Source organism: Tachypleus tridentatus, chromosome 10 (genome assembly GCF_004210375.1).
Source record: "Tachypleus tridentatus isolate NWPU-2018 chromosome 10, ASM421037v1, whole genome shotgun sequence".
Lineage (NCBI taxonomy): Eukaryota > Metazoa > Arthropoda > Merostomata > Xiphosura > Limulidae > Tachypleus > Tachypleus tridentatus.
Genome location: NC_134834.1, coordinates 181,112,189 through 181,133,557, shown reverse-complemented (window position 1 = coordinate 181,133,557; position 21,369 = coordinate 181,112,189). Strand labels below are relative to the sequence as shown.

Sequence of the window (21,369 nt, the reverse complement as noted above, 5' to 3'; positions counted from 1 at the left end):
AATAAATTAAGAGAGAAAGATCTCATTATATAATTTTTTAAACGACAAACTGGATAGTAGTAAAAACATACAAGTTTTGTAAACAAGAACCAAAAGCACACTAATAATTACAAGATACGAACGTAGTATTCAACTAAAGCAAAGAGTAAGTTACAATATTGTAACGATGTATTCAACAGCATCAGAGAATTGGTTACAGGGCAAAAATATTATGATATTTAACTCTAGCAAACCAGACTTTGAGTAAACGCACTTTCAAATCAAGATATTTCGACGAAACTGTTCTCCCCTCATTGGCTCAGCAGTATGTCTGCGGTTTTACAACGCTAAAAACCGGGTTTCGATACCCGTGGTGGGCAGAGCACAGATAGCCCATTGAGTAGCTTTGTGCTTAATTCAAAACAACAACAACAATCGAAAGAAATTAACTGTATGAAAATGGTAAAACACTAAGTGTAACAACAGCCTAAGTAAGCATCATTATCCTAAAGAGTCAGTTATATAAATATATTTTATTTTATATATTATATATATATATATTCTTACTGTCAGCGCAGTCATGGCCTATGTAACCTGGGAAACAGTGGCACTTTCCAAGTTGACAGTTCCCGTTACGATTGCAATTGTTAGGGCACGTGGTCGGGACGTCATCTATACAGGAAACGATTAACATATTTTTACATTGTGCAATCACTATAAATGTGTAATGCTTAAAAGAATTCTTAAGAAGATATTTGGATTATAACAATATTTTCAATACAATATACGCGAGATATCAACCAAACGAGTTTTGTATTTGAAACATATCGGCTGAACAAATAACGAGATTAATAATTAATAAATTAAACATCCAGAAAGAGTAATGAGACGAAAATATTAATAAGTAAAATACAACAATAAGGTCAAAGTTTCAAAAATAAGTTAAATCTGAGATGATTGTTGTGACATTAAATTTATAATAATTATCACTACTTATGATATTTATGATATGTATTCTAATTAATAAATCATATGAAATATTGAATACCATATTAATAAGTAAAATACAAAAATAAGTTAAATCTGAGATGATCGTTGTGACATTAAATTTATAATAAATATCACTACTTATGATATTTATGATATGTATTCTAATTGATAAATCATATGAAATATTGAATACCATATAAATAAGTAAAATACAAAAATAAGCTCAAAATTTCAAAAATAAGTTAAATCTGAGATGATCGTTGTGACATTAAATTTATAATAATTATCCCTACTTATGATATTTATGACACGTATTTTAATTAATAAATCATATGAAATATTGAATTCCATATTAATAAGTAAAATACAATAATAAGATCAAAATTTCAAAAAATAAGTTAAGTCTGAGATGATCGTTACGATGTGAAATTTATAATAATTATCCTTACTTATATCATTTATGATATGTATTCTAATTAATAAAACATATGAAATATTGAATAACATCTTGATCACAAACGATTACCCTAAGTCTGACATGTCAATTACAAGGTGATAAAATGGGTTACTGGATGACACATTTTTATTATTAATGTATCTCTCAGGTTAACATCTTCATCTGTTAATTGTTTAACGCATATTTTCGAGCGCATTATTTAAAAACAAAAATTTATATATGGGAAAATAAATATTTTCGAGTTCTTTTTATTTAGATGATTCATAATCTGAGCTAAAATATTTTCCTCCAAAGACTAAAAAACATATTTTCGCGTGGTAGGTTTATAATATCTAAAAAAACATTTAAACTCGCGTGTATAGTTGTTGATTGTCATTGAATGAATAAACGCAGCTTTCCAGTAGTAGGGTAGAAAAAATAAAAGTGTTTAGGGTTTTCTGAAAATCCATTACAGTCATTTGTTTGTTAAAGTACGCGTAACAAATTGTATAAGCAATGAAAAATACCCTTCTTTAAATACACTAACTGAACTTTATACTTTTATAAGAGTGAAATTGGAATTCTTATATCTATTATGAACAGTAGATTTCACAAAAATCTGTCTTATATTGAGCTATTTTTGCTACGAAGGTAACTACGAACTTTTTTTTAGGTCGGGGTAAATTGTTCTTAAAATGTACGTTATTACATATTGTATATTACGGTTATGAGAAAAAGGCACATCTACAGTAATAGTCAACAGGTTTTTGTACATAAACACGGAGGAGTGGTTTTCAGTGCACATTTTGAGTCAGAACTATTCTTCCAAAGCATACTTCAACTCTAATGAATTCTCTAACTTAACGATAGATTCACAAAAAACGTCAAGCGGTTTGTGATATGCTCAGAGTTTTAAGGGCATCTAACTAACCAAACGTAAGTCGTAATAATTTATATTATTGCACTTTTCTGTTTAGGTACTTATTTTATTTTCGAGAAATGTTTGATACATCCTTACTTGCAACTGAAGGGTGAAAGGCAACAGTAGTGGCTTCCTTCTGGTCATCATTGATGATAGAAATGTACCATGGGCCGGGTTCCAAATAATGAAGAAAATTTACTTCTTCCAGCTGCTTTAACAAATGTACATAAAGTTTTTTTTAATCCATATATAAAACCAATCTTTGAACATCCTGAAATAATACCAAAAAAAAAAGTTTTATGAGCATATCCATCGATTTTACAACGACCATAATATAAGTTAATAAAAATTCAAACATTCTTTAAAGCGTAATAAAGACGGGTGAAAGCTAAGCGTTACTTTTACCTTACCAAGGTTTAGATTTGCCAGACAAATCGATCAAAATATTAGGCCTTTTTAAAACTCGATATCAGATATGATACGAATGAAATAGTGAACACTACAAAACTTAGATTTGGAGAAAAGCCATAAAACGGTAGCAGTTTACATTATTACTATCTGACGTTGGGTTTTTCGTTCGACATAAAAAGGTCAGAACCAAGATAAACGAGAATGTCCACTCACAGCCAAGGATTCTTACTTAACAAAAAACAAAACAAAACAGATGATGTTCAGTGGTTGTGGTTCCAACAAAACTAACCGCGGCTCTAGTCAAATAAAACTGTTTTAGACTAGTAAAACTATCTCGGTACACAGTCTCTGTGTGGTTAAACACAACACTTCTAATGTAGCCGTCTGATACCGCTTGGAAGTAACTAGGTGGAGTTACGACCAAAGTACCTTTTTTCTCTAGTCACATAAACCTTCGCCGTCACAGGTAAATATCACCGAAAGAGTTTTAATTAATTGAGCAGAATTTGGGTTTATATCTGACAGAAACTCAATGTTGACTTCACCTTTAAAAGCTTAATAAAACGTACAGAAAAGTTTTGGATTTAACGAGCGTGTGTGTTTTCTTATAGCAAAGCCACATCTGGCTATCTGCTGAGTACACGGGGGGAAATCGAGCCCCTGATTTTAGCGTTGTAAATCCGTAGACTTACCGCCGCACCAGCGGGAGACAAGGTTTAACGAGCAATATTGCGTTTTGATATGGCTTATCCTTAAAAACACGTCTAGAGTAAAATATATCATAATTCGATTAGATTGTCGGCACTGATTGCGTCAAAATGAAAAGTTTCGTTTAAACCTAAGATGACGAAAGCGTTATGTTTTAAATGTAGAAAACTGATTTCACATTATCACTGAGGTAAAATTTCAAATTACTCTTTATTCTTGCAAATTGCGTATTTGATGCTTATCTAAGGTATTCAAGACGTTTCGAAATTCTAAAAATTCATATAACGAATTGCGTAAACGTGAATTTTCATTTTTTTTTCTTCATTGTTTAAGAACGTTAAAGTAGATATAAATATATCCTTCTCAATGTGCAGTGAGGAACTAGGAATAAATGTGAGGCTTTGAAAGTGGTTGAAATATAGAACGAAATTTGTGGGTTCCAGAAAATGTATACTCAGCCATAAGAGCTATTTACCATTAATTCTATTTAACTAACATAAACAGTGACTTTGAAATTTGAAAAAAAAAAAAAAAAAAGCGTGCGACAACAATGGTAGAGACAATACAGTTATAGGACCTGTAAATAACGATAACAATGGTAGAGACAATACAGTTATAGGACCTGTAAATAACGCATAAATATTACTACAGCGTAGGATTTTATGTTATGCGTTTTTAGGAATAAAAAAAAGCAAACCTTAAACCGTTTTAGAACTTGAAAAGCGAATGTGAAAATATATACAAAATAAATACGTATACATATATATACGTGTATACAAACATAAAACGTACGATTGCTCCCGCTTCACTAATCGTGTAATTAAAAATCAATTGTTTAAACAGAGTTAACACTGGTATAGTGAAGCTAGTAAACACTGGTATAGTGAAACTCCTCTTATTAGTATTGTGTATAAAAGCTTAGGTAAACCAATCAAGAGAAGTAGAAACAATGTCACTTGTTATCAGGGAAACATAAAAAAAATTTTTTTTGCTTCGTTATAAAGGTATTAAGAATGCAAGTTGTGATGACTTTGTTACTGTTACTTCAATAATTCAATTTTCAAACTCTCAGAACTGCAGATTCGGTGTTTTACGATATTTCACAAACGTTCAAGACCGATTCTTCCACTGTAATTCGCTAATAGATAACACGATTAAACCAGGCTATTCGGATTAGCTTTCGTTTAATACTGCGAAAGACAAACAAAGAGAATTTCACGTTTTCACGTTCTCAACGGTTCGTTAGTTTAATAGCCTTTCTTAGTTGTTAAATGAAACTCGAGAAATTCCGCTGGGATGAAAGATAATACATATTTGTTAGAAGCACCTCCGAGTGCTTGTTCAAAACAGATTTTAAAACGTTTTATTTTCTATACTATAGACCGTCACTGATAAGGAAAATTGATAGAATATTGTGTATTTTCACGCGTAGTTGTGTAAGTTAAGATGTTAGAGACAATCGAGTTATCATTGTTTGTGTGATGAATTTCGCGCAAAACTACACGAGGGTTCTCTGCGCTAGCCGTCCCTAAATTTGCAGTGTAAGACTAGAGGGAAGGCAGCTAGTCACCACCATTCCCTCCAACTTTTCTGGCTACTTACCAACGAATAGTGAGATTGAACATCGCATTATAACACCTCCATGACTGAAAGGGAGAGCATGTTTAGTGTGACGGGGATTCAAATCCGCATGCCTCAGATTACGAGCTGAGTGTCCTAACCACCTGGTCATGCGTGGCCGCGTGTCGTCATTCATCAACCATACCATTAAAAACTGTCACCACCAGTTAACAACTGTTACAAGGACGATGTGAAATTAAACCCCGCAACAGAAACTAATATGACTGGAACCACAATCGTGGACAAAAATAATTGTATTCTCATTCTGAGATACAAGATACCAATCTAATCATGGTGATTAGAGCAGAATAGAACATCGTTGAGTGATGAGTTTGTCAATCTGACGAAGAGTTAACTCAATGTATGGTTAAGCAACAGTTACAAATTGAAATCATTTGCACAAGTGGGGCCAAAAGAACAATTATATACGTTGTTAGCCCTAGTCATAATGTATAACAACTTAACTTTTAACTAGCCTCAATTATTACTTTTATATCTCTTTCTGGTTGCAGTTCTATTTCTCTGTTACTCAGAATATTAATATCACAGAAAGTCGAATAAAGGGTAGTTTTATCGTGCCATCAAGAAAAAAAACAACCCGGAAAATCCTGCTACATGTTGTCCCAGTGTGCCACAGGAAATAGTACAGAAAAGATGGCTTTGGAGAATTCTATTTTCATCAGTTTCTTATTGTTTCGTAAACAATTTATGTAGAATGTAATATATACCATAATAGAGAAAGAAATGTGTAAAAACAAAGATTAAGTCATTACTATGTCGCCAGGGACAATAATTGAATTCTGTTTTCCAGTAGAGTCTCTTTTTGGACACAATATCTCAATATATACCAACTGTTTTCGTTCATCAGTTATAAATTAATCAGGAAATAATTCATACAGAATAAGCCTTAGTGTTATATATTTATATGAATTTTCTTGTGTGGTTGGAAAGTACAAGGAAAAGCAAAATTTTATTCCAAACAAATTTTCTCTCAATTCTATTTTTTTCATACTTGTTTTATTCTTTGTGGAACAATTTCTGTTTTGTTCTTTAAATATTCAGTCTAAGCATCAAGCGTTTCGATTATAGTATTGATGGATAAAATTACGAGCAGAATTTTATGGCTTTGAAGCATTTGTCACACTTATAATCTATAACCTTAAAATAAAGGTAAGGTTGAAGATAAAAACAAAACAAAGTCTTACCACTGCAGATCGTCTGTAAGATCGAGTCTGTTCTGGGTTAACTATTTCAAATAAATCATACATTGTTAAAGACGGTGGAAAGTTTCTTCTTGCAAACAGAGCGAGCTTTGCGCTGCGTGGTGCAGTCAAGTTGAATCGAACCCATGTTGCTCTTGTTTGGTTGAACCACACAGTCCAAGAATGTCGCGAGTCCAGTCGTTTGGACAAGGATGAATCTAGGCCAATCTTTGAATAGTAGGCTGCATCGCTTGGTATGGACAGGCATGGTGATGGGTAATATCCTGTATTTCCTGTTGCAACAGAATAATAAACCAAGAGAACAAATGCTTGAGTAGCAGCCAGTATTATGGAAAACTGTATTTTTTACAGAAATGGTCTGTTCACTAACAAAGATCGTGTAAGACTGATCTTTACCACTAATAACACAAAACAGAGAAATGTGTTTCGAATGGTAAAGTCTATTAATCTGGACAATGAGCGTGAGGAGTCATTCTACAGTGAGGAATGTCACATCTGTCTCTCTTGATACGCTTTTGTTAAATCTCAGATTAATCTTGATCTCTACTTTCGTTAAGGTTTGGGTGAAGAATTCAGCTGGTTTACCAAAGAATAGTAAAATCTTGGCCAGAAGGTTTGCTCTGTATTAATGTTATTGTCTACATGCATGGAGAAGTCACTGAGTAAGTTCTCGAGTATTAACAAAGAAGGTACTATATGATCTGACAAATATGTACGAGTTGTTATTCTGGTCCGTATAAACTGTTTTGAGCATTTGTTCGTCAAAATACACATAAATACCTGTTTTGTATTAAAAAAAAACGTGTTTTTGACAAAATTGTTTTTTCGAATCAATTTGCACTTTGTTAAGACAGTTTATCTGTAGCTGGTGTAGAGTCATGTTTCATCACGTGCCAGAAGTTACAGGGCGTCAAGTTGTTCGACAGTCGAGAAATGGTATGAAGCAAACGGAGATTGCCAGAACAATAAGGTACCCCAGTGTACTGTATCTAGAATCCTAAAATGTCATTGGACTAAAAAAAAAACATTATTTCAGGAAAATCTACTGGTCGTGATGACCGCGTTTTGATCAACTTAACACGTAAAGGTAAAAAAAAAGGTCTTGCAATACTTTACGACAGGAATGGCTGAATACATTTATTCCAGAGTACCTAGAAGAACAGTGGATAGAAGACTGATCTAAAAAGGTTGTTTTGCAAGCAGGCCTATCTACAAGTCGATATTAATCAGAAATTACCACTTTTATTGAGTTTCTTTAGTAAGACAGTATGCCAACTTACAGTTCGGACTCTGGCAAAATGTTTTTAAAGCTGATGGTAGAGTTAGTTTTTGTCATTTGCCTAGAAAACAGATGAGGAAATATTGTTTTTTTACAGGGAACACACAGGAGGTGGTGCAGTACATATTTGGAAACGTCCAGGGAAACGTCAATGACACCTCTTACAAACATCACATGGATATGAAATTACCTCCATATGCAAAAGCAAGATTTGGTAATAATTCTGTGTTTCCGAATGACAATGTCATTGCCCACAGTACGCATATTATACTGAATTATTTCAACCAGAAGGACTTCACAAGATGACCATATCCAGCAAGTATTCAAATTGTAATCACATTGAGAACTGTTGTTTCGAACTGAGTCGGAAAATTGCTATCTATTGTCCTAAACCAGCTACTTTAGCTGAGTTGTAGCGCCTTCTAGTGTCGAGTTGGGATGAAACTATAGTAGATTAAATTAATAACTTCTTCGAAATTATGCTGCGTATCTTGCGTGGGTTATTAGAATACGAGGAGGACCAACTGTGTACTGTCTATTTAATATGAACTGAAATAGTGTTACAGAAGCTATTTATAATAAGATGATGTTATATTTTGTCATTACCTAAGACTTGGTAAGGTTTTATTGTGATATATGAAATGATAAAATACACATCTCTCACCACGTGTATGATAATATTGGTGGCTGTTCTGATAAATCCTTCATGATGTCCATAGAACTTGTTTGTCTTGTTATATAAATTATACATTTAGATATTTAATATAACATGTATTTTCCGGTTAAACAGCACTATTTGTATTTATATTCTATCTTAATATTAACCATCTTATTTATTCTAAAATACGCAAACATTCTGGCCAAGACTGTAGATTTACATCTCCGTTTAACAAACCAGAATTATCAATTAAAATAGTTCAAATCGAGGTCCAGATATACAGGGTGTTCGGAAAGTCACTGTGCACTTATATATTTATTAACAGACAAAACTGCACAGTGACTTTCCGAACACCCTGTAGAATAAGCATGAAGTTTGTTTGTTTGTTTTTTTTGAATTTCGGGCAAAGCTACACAAGGGCTATCTGCGCTAGCCATCCCTAATTTAGCAGTGTAAGACTAGAGAGAAGGCAGCTAGTCATCAACACCCACCGCCAACTCTTGGGCTACTCTTTTCCAACGAATAGCGGGATTGACCATCACATTATAGCGCCCCCACGGCTGAAAGGGTGGGCATATTTGGTGTAACGGGGATTCTAACCCGCGATCTTCAGATTACGAGTCGAGTGATTTAACCGCCTGGCCATGCCGGACCGTTTATTCATTGTTAAGTGCAAAGCTACACAATGGGCTGTCAGTGTTGCATAGAACATAATTGCCGAATTCCGAATCCTGGTGTTATGAACCAGCGGGTGAACAGTAATTAATAGATTGTGTTGATATCCTATAACCATATAAAACAATCTTTTTGACAATCCAGTATTTTTTTTTTTTTTTTTGCATTTTGGCCTTTGTTGCTGTTTTATTAGGAATGGGCTACTTGCGCTCTGTCCACCACAGGGAATCGAGCCTCGGAAATTAGCACTGTACACCTGGAAACGTAGTGCTGAGCCACTGGTGGGCGACAATAAAAAAACAACAAACGAAATGAGTGGATTATTTTGATTTCTTAAAACCAACTTGAACGTCATGTAAAGTAAACTTTTATAATAACTCCCAAAAATTTGTTGATTATTTTATTTTAGCAGTTTTATTGGCGTGGAATCGAACCTCGAAATTTAGTATTGTAAGTCCAGAAATTTACTGCTGACCTATCAGGAGATATTTTCATTTCAAAACGAAATCATTCGTAAAACCAAAAAGTGAAAGAACTTCTTAGTAAACACTACAATGTGTATTGTACTGACAAAAATCGACTGATAAATTTAGGATCTTACCTTTTGAAGCTGGGGTTATGAAGTTCGCCATACTTTGAGATCTCTCTCCATCATCTACCACAATACAAGGCTTATTGCTCTCCGGGCTTACCATCAAAATGCTCGTGGCTGAGAGAGAAAACCAAACCAACACATTAACTTCCTGAACAGCTAATGTGCATTTGAACACGTTACACTGACGAACTACTATAATTAATAAATTACCCAATTACCAAACGACTGTGTTAATAAATAAGTACAGAAATTATAATATACCCTACCAGCTTCCGTTTCTAAATGGGGAGATTGGTCTTTAAACTTTGGAGGAATGATTTTAAAATGTATAGTTCAATATAATTATCATTTTCAGATATATATTTCATATATTTTTTCTAGCATTTTTCAGAAGTTTGTGGAACGTATATCGGAACTACGTCAATGCAAAAACCACCGTTCGCTTTCATTAAACATGGTTTACTTTTTTATAAAGGCCACACTGAGAATATTGTTATTATGTAAAATTAGGTTTAAACTCGACATATTTTTCACAGTAAATCTTAAGTCTGGATTATTTAAATGCATAATTTCAAGAAATATGGTTACAGAACAAGAACAAATGTTGAACTGAACATGGCGTGTGAAATATCGAAACTGGTATCCAAATAAGTTTGGTATTGTTCCATTATTCTGGATTTAAGTATTATTCTAAATTACTTTACATGGTATTGGGCATTTATCCATTATCATGATGGTTAAAGAAAGGTATTACGAAAAGCACTTTTAGAATATTCTGTGTTGACATTTCAAATTCCTGCATGCTTTGTAGCCTGCCCTTAATATTATATACAATAAATTTTAGTTTTTAAGCTTAGTGTTACACATAATACAATGAACCGCAATTTGCTTCTTTGTTAAAAAATATTTTAAGATAAAAATTCAAATGAAACAAATATCGTACCAGCAAAATATGCCATTGTGGCAGTGAGAACAATGGTAACCAAAATCAAGACAATTGTTGCCATTTTCCATGAGCACCGATGACTGCATGATTTTCGGAAATTAAAACGGGAAGAGGAAATATTAGCGGAAGTGAAAGCGGAAGTAGCAGAGAATGGGGGTCTTTTTGCGTTGTGGGACGTAGAAGCCTGAATTAACTGAGGGTTGACACAGTTAGTAACAGGAACCATGGGACCAGTGGTGGAATTAGGAGTACCGCAAAATACTGGAAGCGGGTTACTATAGGTTGGGCCTGATGAGCTAGTTGGCACATTGTTTGTTCCTCCAGATGGCACTGCTGTTACAGGAACGTTGTTGCAGAGAAGATCTGTTCTCAACTGGTTTTGTGGTTGAGTGTAGATTCTAGATAAAATACCATTAACAATAACTGACAAAATAGTCTATTAGCGATTTAATATAGTAAAATATATATAACATTTCATATATTATTTGGTGAACATAATCATTAAAATTAATTTCTTTGTTATAAATTTCGCGCAAAGCTTTTGTTTGTTTTTTTGAATTTCGCACAAAGCTACTTGAGGGCTATCTGTGCTAGCCGTCCCTAATTGGGCAGTGTAAGTCTAGAGGGAAGGCAGCTAGTCATCACCACCCACCGCCAACTCTTGGGCTATTCTTTTACCAACGAATAGTGGGATTGACCGTCATATTATAACGCCCCCACGGCTGAAAGGGCGAGCATGTTTGGCGCGACGGGGATGCGAACCCGCGACCCTCAGATTAAGAGTCGCACGCCTTAACATGCTTGGTCATGCCGGGCCGCTCGCGCAAAGCTACACAAGGGCTATCTGCGCTAGTAGTCACTAATTTAGTAGCGTAAGACTAAAGAAAAGGCAGCTAGTCATCATCATCCACTGCCAACTCTTGGTCTACTCTTTTAACAACGAATAGTAGGATAGACCGTTATATTATAACGTCCCAACGACTGAAAGGCCGAACATGTTTGGTGAGATGGGGGTTACAAATCGAGGGCCTTAACCATTTGGCCATGTCAAGTCTAATAAAATTAGTTGACTTTAAAAAAAACCTGCTAAAGATTTCATTAACAACAACAAAAAAGTTACTGGTCACAACATTGCTCTGGTGTTTTAGTTATAAAGTAGTGTTGCTTCCTTTGAAAAATTCCCAGTCTCTTTCTAGGCTTCAATTCAATCACTTGTGAGCATATGGCTTCAGGTGTTACAGTTATAACAAAATGATTAACTGGTTTCAAATAAAGCATAAACACTGTACTTGTCAGGGTTTTGTATATTTTAGCTTGATAATACAGGTATTTGTAACACTGAATTAGTGTAGAAACATAATATGTGAGCATAAGAATCTTCTATCTTGATAATATAGATATTTGTAGCGCTGAATTAGTGTGTGAGCATAAGAATCTTCTAGCTTGATAACACAGGTATTTATAACACTAAATTAGTGTAGAAACATAGTGTATGAGTGTAAGAATCTTCTAGCTTGATAATACAGATGTTTGTAGCGCTGAATTAGTGTGGAAACATCGTGTGTGAGCATTACTGTTCTAATTCATTTATTTATTTAACTTTTCAGTACGTTGGCCACAGCTAACAAACGGAATATACTATGTTTTGAGTTGTTTAGCCAAAAGCAATTTGCGTAAACCTTGCGACAGGAATATATTTTGCCATTTCAACATCTTGTGTTTGGTGTACACAACATTGATAATTTAATCATGTAGTCCAACTAGAATTAAGTTGTCAGTGGAAGATGAAGAATAACGTAAGCCTTTCTATTTTTGTAGTTTGGTGTTTTCGCGAATAAGGAGGAAAACTTTTGGAATAATTGTTTGATCAGGAAGATAAAACCCAATGAACGAAGTAGTATTATCTATTGAAGGAATTCGTTTAAACAGCGTAAAGTAACTAACTCATGGTTCGTGAAACTGCATCACGTATTTTAATAGTTTCACGGACTGACGCTTTAGCATACAATTTAATGTTAGGTAGTAAGTGATTAAGGAAGTCCTTTATCCTGTATACGGTCAATATTACACAATTTTACTTAAAACATCTGAATTTTTCACCTATTCACATCGCATCCCCTCAGTTGGTAATTTTCCAGTTTCATTTTTAAATTCTTTGAATCTATCACGCGTAAACATTTCACAAAATGAAACACTGATTGGAATGAACCAATTTTAAGAATTATTCGATAAAATAGAATATAGATATGTATTTTATTTTTCCAAAATGTGGATTCTCAGAGAAAAACACACCCCATGCAAATTACATTTCAAGCAAAATACATTTTATTTAACAATCAGGAGTCTAATACTTTTCCACCTAATCTTCTAAGTCCTCAGTCGGTCTAAGCTGGTGTGTGTGTTTACAGACTAGTTCTTCTTAAAGAGAATCGATTCTAGTCCATCTGCAGCTACATGGGTCTCATTCTTATCTTTGGTCGCCGGCAGTACACACGAGATTTCGATACCCAGCAATGAATTACTATCTACACTCGATAATAAATTCTTCTTTCAAGCCCGTTGCCTAGGAAATGGCTAAGCTTCCTATGCATAATAAAATTTGTGATTTGAGAAAGCCTGATGTGTAGAAGAGAGAGAGAGAAATTCTCAAGACAAGAGATTTTCTTCCACATCTTAAACACAATGAATAGTGACAGGATTTACTCGAATAAAGCATTTGAATCATGTTTCTTTGTCTCTGCCATCAAACTATACGTTTATTCGCGTTACTATCACGTGGGCCTGGCATAACCAAGCGTGTTAACGCGTGCGACTCGTAATCTGAGGGTCGCGGTTTCGCATCCCCGTCGCACCAAACATGCTCGCCTTTTCAGCCGTGGGAGCGTTATAATGTGACGGTCAATCCCAGTATTCGTCAATCACAGATGGGGCATAAAGGAATACTGAAAGTAAGGATTTTAAAATAGACAGAAAGTTAAGACAGTTTGTACAGGATTCTTCAAATCCACGCTTAAATAATGCTATTCAGTACTGTGTACGCCAAGGTTTAGAGCACGAACTTTATTCGTTTCTATTATTTCCCCAAAAGAGGGTCCAAAGACAGTATGGATGGGTCACCTATGTTAACCATTCGCACCTCCATACATTAGTGTGCTGTCTGTCTGTCAGTCAGTCAATAGACGCTAAAATTACGTTACATGAGGGACACTTAACGTTGCAGATTGTACTGTGTTGATGTCAGTAAAACGTGCGTATGCCATGAATCACGAGAGAATCGTGCACTTTGTAGGTTACGATACAGCATGACATGGGAACTTCAAAAGCAAGAAATAAAATATATTTGTTACTCTTAATTTTGATTTTATTTACTCTTCAAAACGGAATACCTTCAGCTGCAGAGGTAACTTCCATCTGTATAACAGAATATTATTTCTGACACTTTTTTCCAAGACATCTCTACCATCATAATCGTAGAGTAAATGATAAGTAGTTAGTTTTGCCCGCAGTATTCAAGTGTTGATTTATATTATTAATAATCTTATTATTTAATGACGTCGATATTTATTTTTTTTTTCGAAAACAGTCTACTCGAGGCCCAACATGGACAGTTGGTTAAGGCACTCGACTCGTAATCTGAGGGTCGCGGGTTCGAATCCCCGTCGCACCAAGCATGTTCGCTCTTTCAGCCGTGGGGGCTTTATAATGTGAGGTCAATCCAACTATTCGTTGGTAAAAGAGTAGCTCAAGAGTTGACGGTGGGTGGTGATGACTAGCTGCATTTCATCTATCCTTCGGCTGCTAAATTAAGGACGGTTAGTACAGATAGCCCTCGTGTAGCTTTGTGCGAAATTCAAAACAAATCAAACCCGCTTTCTCGAAAAGTGAACACAGTAATTACAGTCTGAACAGTAATCACTGGAATTACTTTAAAATATTCTGAACTGCTTATCAATGAATTTAAATATTACATGCACACATAAAAGTTTAAAAGAACAGCTTTCTTATAACTGTTTTGTACAACTAATCAAAATTTTCCTGTAACTATAAATTAATTATGTACATACCTTTCGTTTTCACTTTTATTGTTTCCCCTAGCAGGGCTGCTTTTTATTTCGTCTTTATCAGAACTGGCATTTAAAGTTGTACTGCTTTCAATAACAGATAAAGCTTGGTTTGGACCAAGTTCTAAAAACAAGACCAGAAAAGAGTACATTAAAATTCACTGCTTTCAATAATAAATAAAATTAAAATTCAGTTATTTCCAACCAATGTTTAAAAACAACAACAAAACCAGAAAAAGAGCTATAAAAGTCGCTGCTTTCGATTACAAATAAATATTGTGTTTTATTCAAAGTCTAGGAACAATGTTTGTTTGTTTGTTTTTACAGTAAAGCCCATATCGGAGAATCTAGTCCTGTTTTTTATCGTGGTAAGTCCGTAAACTGACTTCTATCTCACCAGAGGACTTACTTCTAGGAACAGGCTCCGAAAACAAAACCATATAAAACTTGTTGATTTTAATAATTTATAAAGTTTAATTTAGTCCAAGTTAATCCTGCTTTGGGCTAAGTTCAGAAAAACAAAATCAGAAGAGAAACATCTGAAACTTACTGCTTTTAATAACAAATGAAGATTAGTCACGATCCAGATCTAGAAAAAAACACAATAAAAACAGCAACACAAATCTTATGCTTTCAAAAACATATGGAGTTTGTTTTTGCCTGAGCTCTAGAAAAGAAGAGCCAAAACGAAAACATCTGTAATAGTACCACCTTGAATAACAAAAACAATTGTTTATAACTAACTTAAAACAACAACAACAAAAAAACAAGTTACAACTTTTAGTAACAGATAAATTCTTATCTGGCTGATTTCTATAAACTAAACCGGCAACAGAATATTAAAAACAAAGCTAATGCTCTGTTGTGCAGAGAACAGGTTTTGTTATAAGGAGAGGTTACAAATAACATAAGAGTTTATATCTTTCGAAAATGTGGAAAAAAAAGTTACAAGAGTTAATATTTTTCTACTTTTTCTTATAGTTTAATTTGAAAACAAGTAAATATATAATGAAAGAGATCATTTGTCAAGCGATGTAATTTTAAATATGCGTTTTTAATAGAATAAAATATATTAAATCACATCACCAAAAAAGAATGTTTCAATGTGAGATATATGATTTTATTCAGTAATATGGTGTTATCCTTTTTGAATTTCTCTTAAAGTCTTAAACAAATATGGATTTACAATATTGTTTTTAGGTTAGCAGAAAATTAACATGCAAAGGACAAAAATTCAGAAATGCTAGTATTGTGCTTCATTGTACGAAAACCTGAAATAACCACATTAACACCGAAGTAAATCAAAATTCCTGAAAGAAAAACAACTACAACAATAACAAAACCAAAGGCAAGCACATTACGCATTGTTGTCAAAATCGTTAAAGAACCCCAGAGAACCTATTTTACACAACTATGTACGAAGTTATCTGATTGAAATCAAAGTAAGCACTTATTGATTTTCAGGCAGGAACCTTCTGTGTCTATCCCAAATGATAAGTAAGCGTAATCAATATATTGGGAACAAATGCGATGGTAGTGACAAGTAAAGAACGGCTGACTGAAAAACGTAAAGAATGTTTCAGTAAACTCAACTTATTTTTTTGTCATTCGTGAAAAAATAATACCAATTCGAATATTTCCCTTATCATTTTAAACTGGTTTATCATTCTATATCATTCTTATTTTTACTTGCAATAAATTGTTATTAATCTTTTCAACTGCACAGTACGCATGCTTCGGATTTAAGTTTTCGTTTTGTTTATCTCGAAACTTTGATGTATTTTGGAAAGAAATAAATTAAAAGATAGCGTGAGGCAGAAAATAATGGCTAAGTTTTGTGATATTCGCATTCAAGAGAATGAAAATAGCAGTAAAAACAAAATATATTTTTAAAATGAAAATCCAGCCAATGTTACACAATTTTTTCTCTATATATATATGTGTGTATACAGCGAAACCATAACTAAGTTTCACGTTTCAATTTACCTTTCAGTTATTCGTTTTCTAGCTATTTTGAAAAATTCACTCTTATACGTAAAAGTATAAATTGAATCTTTTTCTTGACTTGTATTTACACTGTAGTCGCACATTCACCTCTATTCTCTATCGTTTTATTCGGTCAGAAAGTATACGAAGCTGTTTGCAGCTACACTGATTTATCTGCAGCGAGTTTAAAGACTGGGCGTCTCCAAGTTGGACAAATAACCCCAATTTAACGTTTTCAGACAAAACAAATGACCGTGCTGTCCAAATCTACAAGACAGAGAGCAAGTTTATTGAAAGAACGTGTGCTGTTTTGGAAGATGGCCCGGCGTGGCCAGGCGGGTTTAAGGTGTTCGACCTGTAATCTGAGGGTCGCGGGTTCGAATCCCCGTCACACTAAACATGCCAACCACTTCAGCCGTGGGGGCGTAATAATGTGACGGTCAATCCCAGTATTCGTTGGTAAAAGAGTAGCTAAAAGAGTTGGCGGTGGCTGGTGATGACTAGCTTTCTTCCCTCTAGTCATACACTGCTAAATTAGGGACGGCTAGCGCAGATAGCCCTCGTGTAGCTTTGTGCGAAATTCAAAACAAACCTATTTTGGAGGACAACATCAACATTATATCAGTCATATGACTCGAAATTAAAATGATAATATTTTTACTAAAAAAAAACCACGTAATTTTCGTCTCTTTGCTTCCCAGACGTTAAATATTTATTATGTATTTTTTAATCTTTTAAAAGAATCGGTTCTAATGAATAAAACTGACCATAGAAGGACTCATTCCGGACAAAAGTTTATCAAGTCGAGTTTTTGAACCTGTTTTATAGGTTCATAGGTTATTTGTTCTGATGAAGTAAAATTATGAACTGCAGTCTAAATGTATCAAAAAAGAAAGTTTTGTGTTTATTTTCTCTCATAACTCTTTGGTAATTAATTGGTTTATTTTGAATTCTGCGCAAAGCTACTGGAGGGCTATCTGCGCTAGCCGTCCCTAATTTAGCAATGTAAGACCAGAAGGAAGGCATCTAGTCATCGCCACCCACCGCCAACTCTTGGGTCACTCTTTTTACCAATAAATAATGGGATTGACTATCACATTATAACGCCCTCACGGCTGAAATGACGAGCATGTTTGTTGTGACGGGGATTCAAACCCACGACCCTTGAATTACGAGTCAAGTGCCTTGACCACCTGGCCATGCCGGCCTGATATCCATTAGATATAACTTATTTCACACGTATGAGAGAACAAAATAGTGAGAATATGTTTCACATTATTAATACATATGTGTTCAAGACGATGTTAACAATATTTACTATATAATATTTTTTTTAGATTTAAATTTCATGTATGTGCTATAAATGGTCTTTCAGTTTCTTCTGATTAGTTACTCATTTTTTTAATGCTGACTTCATGTATATATTTTTTATCTTGAAATAGTGATCATATATGATTTGGAAAATTGTCATAACGTTTCAGTAGTCGATACACGTGCTTCAGGAATGTGTGCATTCTGAGGCCCAGCTTCCATTTTGTGTTTCTGGCAGTTCCGTATGCATCTTTGCAAAATATATTTAATATTTTGTAAACGTAGAATTTACGTACAAATCATATATGTAAACTTTTTAATGTCATGTTTGTACGATCAGTCTGTGATAATGATAACACACAGCTTGTAATTTCTATTTAAACACAATAAATATCTACATAACAAGATATACTTTTCTGTAAGTTGAAATCAAACGAGGCGTGGCAGACATTAATGTTGCCTCATTTCATAGAATACATTTTGAAATTTATTTGCAGGCCCGGCATAGCCAGGTGGTTAAGGCACTCGACTCGTAATCCAAGGGTCGTGGGTTTGAATCCCCGTCACAACAAACATGTTCGTCATTTCAGCCGTGGAGGCGTTATAATGTGACAGTCAATTCCACTATTCATTGGTAAAAAGAGTAGCCCAAGAGTTGGCGGTGGGTGGTGATGACTAGCCACCTTCCCTCTAGTCTTACACTGCAAAATTAGGGACGGCTAGCGCAGATAGCCCTAGTGTAGCTTTGCGCGAAAAACAAAACAAAAAACAAACCAAACCCCCATCGGCACAACGGTATGTCTGTGGACTTACAACGCTAGAAACCGTGACTCAATACCATTGGTGGGCAGATCACTGATAGCACATTGGGTAGCTTTTTGCTTAACTTAAAAAAAAAAAAAACGGAGAAATTGTTCTAAATAATAAAAATGCAACTGTAAATTTTTAATTTATGCTCTTTGTACTATTTTGATTTTTGTACGTATTATTTTAAGCTTTTGTGGATAACCTAACAGAGTATTGCACAAAATATGCCACACTTGAACGCAACATTCGAAACAACAAATTATCATATTTACAACATATATTATCTCTTATGTTTTTGTTCTGTTTCTGTTTTGTAAGCTTCTAACAGTCTGGAAAAAATGTCACGTGCGAGATACAAAAAACAAAACAACGTGCTGAGGAGTAATATTTCTGAGTGTTTTTTTACGAAATAAAGCAATATATTTGCTAAATCTGTCAAAGAAAAACATCTGTAGTTGTCTGCCACATGTTGCCTACAAACTTGTCGATAATTACAGGTGCTATCTGCGTTGAAAATCGTTTCAGAAGGTTTTGAGCAAACCGAAATTCATTTTTGGTTTGTCTTTTGTTTTGCCACAGTTCTTTAGATACGGTTGATGTGATAATGGTATTGTTATTTCTAAGAAAAAACAACCGTGTTAGACGTTAACCGATGCTTGAGATTAAGCAAATCCCTTACTTTAGATGCTCTGTAAAATAAGTTCATGCGCCACCTTCAGGGCCACAAGAATAGTGATAACAGTATTTTTACTTGGTGAGCGTTGTTGTGGCAAGTTTAAGTAGTTGCACCTCTAAAGCACAGATATTTATTTTATTTACGTCAACGTATTTGTGGCACAAGCGGTATGTTTGCAGACTTACAACTTCAGTAGAGAACGGATTTCTGTACTCTTGGTTGGCAGGGCAAACAAAGAAATGTATTTGTAGTCCCTGTATTCAGAACTGTGTGCACGTTTAAAACCGATTAATAAGATTTGGCGCGAACCAAGGATGTTTTTATGATTATTCATACCTTGAGATGTGTAGGCACTCAAGCCCGAAGGAAGCATGGTTGGCAAATAAGGCGGTTCGGATTCACATTCACTCTCCAGATATCCGAGTCGGGGTCTCATACCAAGTGCTTCCACATGGTGGACTGATGGAATGCTTCGAGGTGGAATAACAGGGGGCGCTGGCTCTGGTGGACTGTCACGGAATACTAGTGAAGAATATTTGCATTTTAGTTGTCATTACATTCTTGTTTTGTGATAGAATTACAGAACGTACGACACCAAGAAAAATTAATCAACAGAAAGTATCAAATAAATAAGATACATTTTCTATTATCAGTCAAAATATTACTAGGAGGAGGATTCAGTGAAATCGAACGAATCAATGAAGATAGCAGGTTTTAGTGATTTTATGCCTTCCATACCATTGCTCTAAATTTGTTCTCCGTCGCAACATACATATTCTCTGGCTCTAAAGTAAGTTTTATGACTGTCTCCGATCTCCCCTGGTGTTCCCCTTTTACCGTCGTACCATCCCACGTCCATTTTTAGGTTTACAAAATGCGTTTCTCATTAATGATGAATGTGTTAAAAAGAAAAAAAAAAATTTTTACGACTCAAAATAATGGCACGTACATCGTGCTAAAGCAGCAATAATGAACTGGAGGTTGAGAGCGAAAGGAAACCTGATAACTGGAAGACCTATTATGCACAGTTAGATTGTGTATAGAGTTATGTAGTAACGATCAATAGCTCTCTTATAATACACTGTCCGAAAAACACGTAGGATAAAAATTAAAACGTTTCAACGTGTAAATACAGCATGACGGTTCTATTGTATTCTCTTTTACGTCGACAACGTGAGCTATAAAGCACATTGTTGTTTTCGACACTTTATACAAGACGTATAGACGGCTTTGTATATACAGGGAGTAAGTAATTGTAAGAAGTTTATGGAAAGTGGACTACAAAGGTGTCAGAGATCGGCTTTGTTTCCCTGTTTTACCAGTATGCCTACATAGCTCGCGAAATCCTTTGGCAACTCGGTATGTTATAAAGTCCACACCCAGTTCTATGGTGTTTGCTATTTTGTATACCATTAAACGTGTCGTGAAACTGATATATTCGTCTCAGAAGTTTCAGGTGAGGAACGCCTCTATGCATTAGCGAATTCTGCTTTCTAATTGAATTTAAAATCGGCAAATCTATTCGATGAAAGGCCACGATGGGCGAAGGGAAAAAATATCCGAATTACAAGTAATGGAACTTATTAGAATTCTAATAATAGTAAACTGTGCAAGTGGTGTTTTAATGAATACTAAAATCTAATAATTTACTCTAGTCCAACATTTTTATAGCATGCAATATTTTGTCACCGACACTTTCTTAGAGGTCGCCATAACAGCACTATGTGCCCGACACATTTTACAAAAAAAACAACAAATGTATTTGTCTGAGACATTTTAATAGTATCAGATCTGTTGGAGGAACTCTCCAAGTATGAGACATTTTAATAGTATCAGATCTGTTGGAGGCATTCTCCAAGTATGAGACATTTTAATAGTATCAGTTCTGTTGGAGGCATTCTCCAAGTATGAGACATTTTAATAGTATCAGATCTGTTGGAGGCACTCTCCAAGTACGAGACATTTTAATAGTGTCAGATCTGTCGGAGGCACTCTCCAAGTATGAGACATTTTAATGGTATCAGATCTTTTGGAGGCATTCTCCAAGTATGAGACATTTTAATAGTATCAGTTCTGTTGGAGGCAT

General features: G+C 34.6%; 1 protein-coding gene across 8 annotated transcripts in view; it reads right to left on the bottom strand.

Annotated features, from left to right (window-relative positions):
* Positions 1 to 21,369, bottom strand: part of LOC143231058 (teneurin-a-like) — a 473,661-nt gene that overhangs the window by 58,751 nt on the left and 393,541 nt on the right. For 6 of the 8 annotated variants that reach the window (XM_076465565.1, XM_076465567.1, XM_076465566.1 and 3 more), the window contains 7 exons: positions 19,620 to 19,805; positions 14,507 to 14,627; positions 10,440 to 10,840; positions 9,503 to 9,610; positions 6,272 to 6,561; positions 2,424 to 2,538; positions 547 to 651 (listed from right to left, as the gene is read on the bottom strand). In XM_076465565.1, the coding sequence (XP_076321680.1) occupies positions 547 to 651; positions 2,424 to 2,538; positions 6,272 to 6,561; positions 9,503 to 9,610; positions 10,440 to 10,840; positions 14,507 to 14,627; positions 19,620 to 19,805 (1,326 nt within the window). The remainder of the gene's footprint in view (positions 1 to 546; positions 652 to 2,423; positions 2,539 to 6,271; positions 6,562 to 9,502; positions 9,611 to 10,439; positions 10,841 to 14,506; positions 14,628 to 19,619; positions 19,806 to 21,369) is intronic. The other 2 variants (XM_076465568.1, XM_076465571.1) reach the window with 2 other exon arrangements.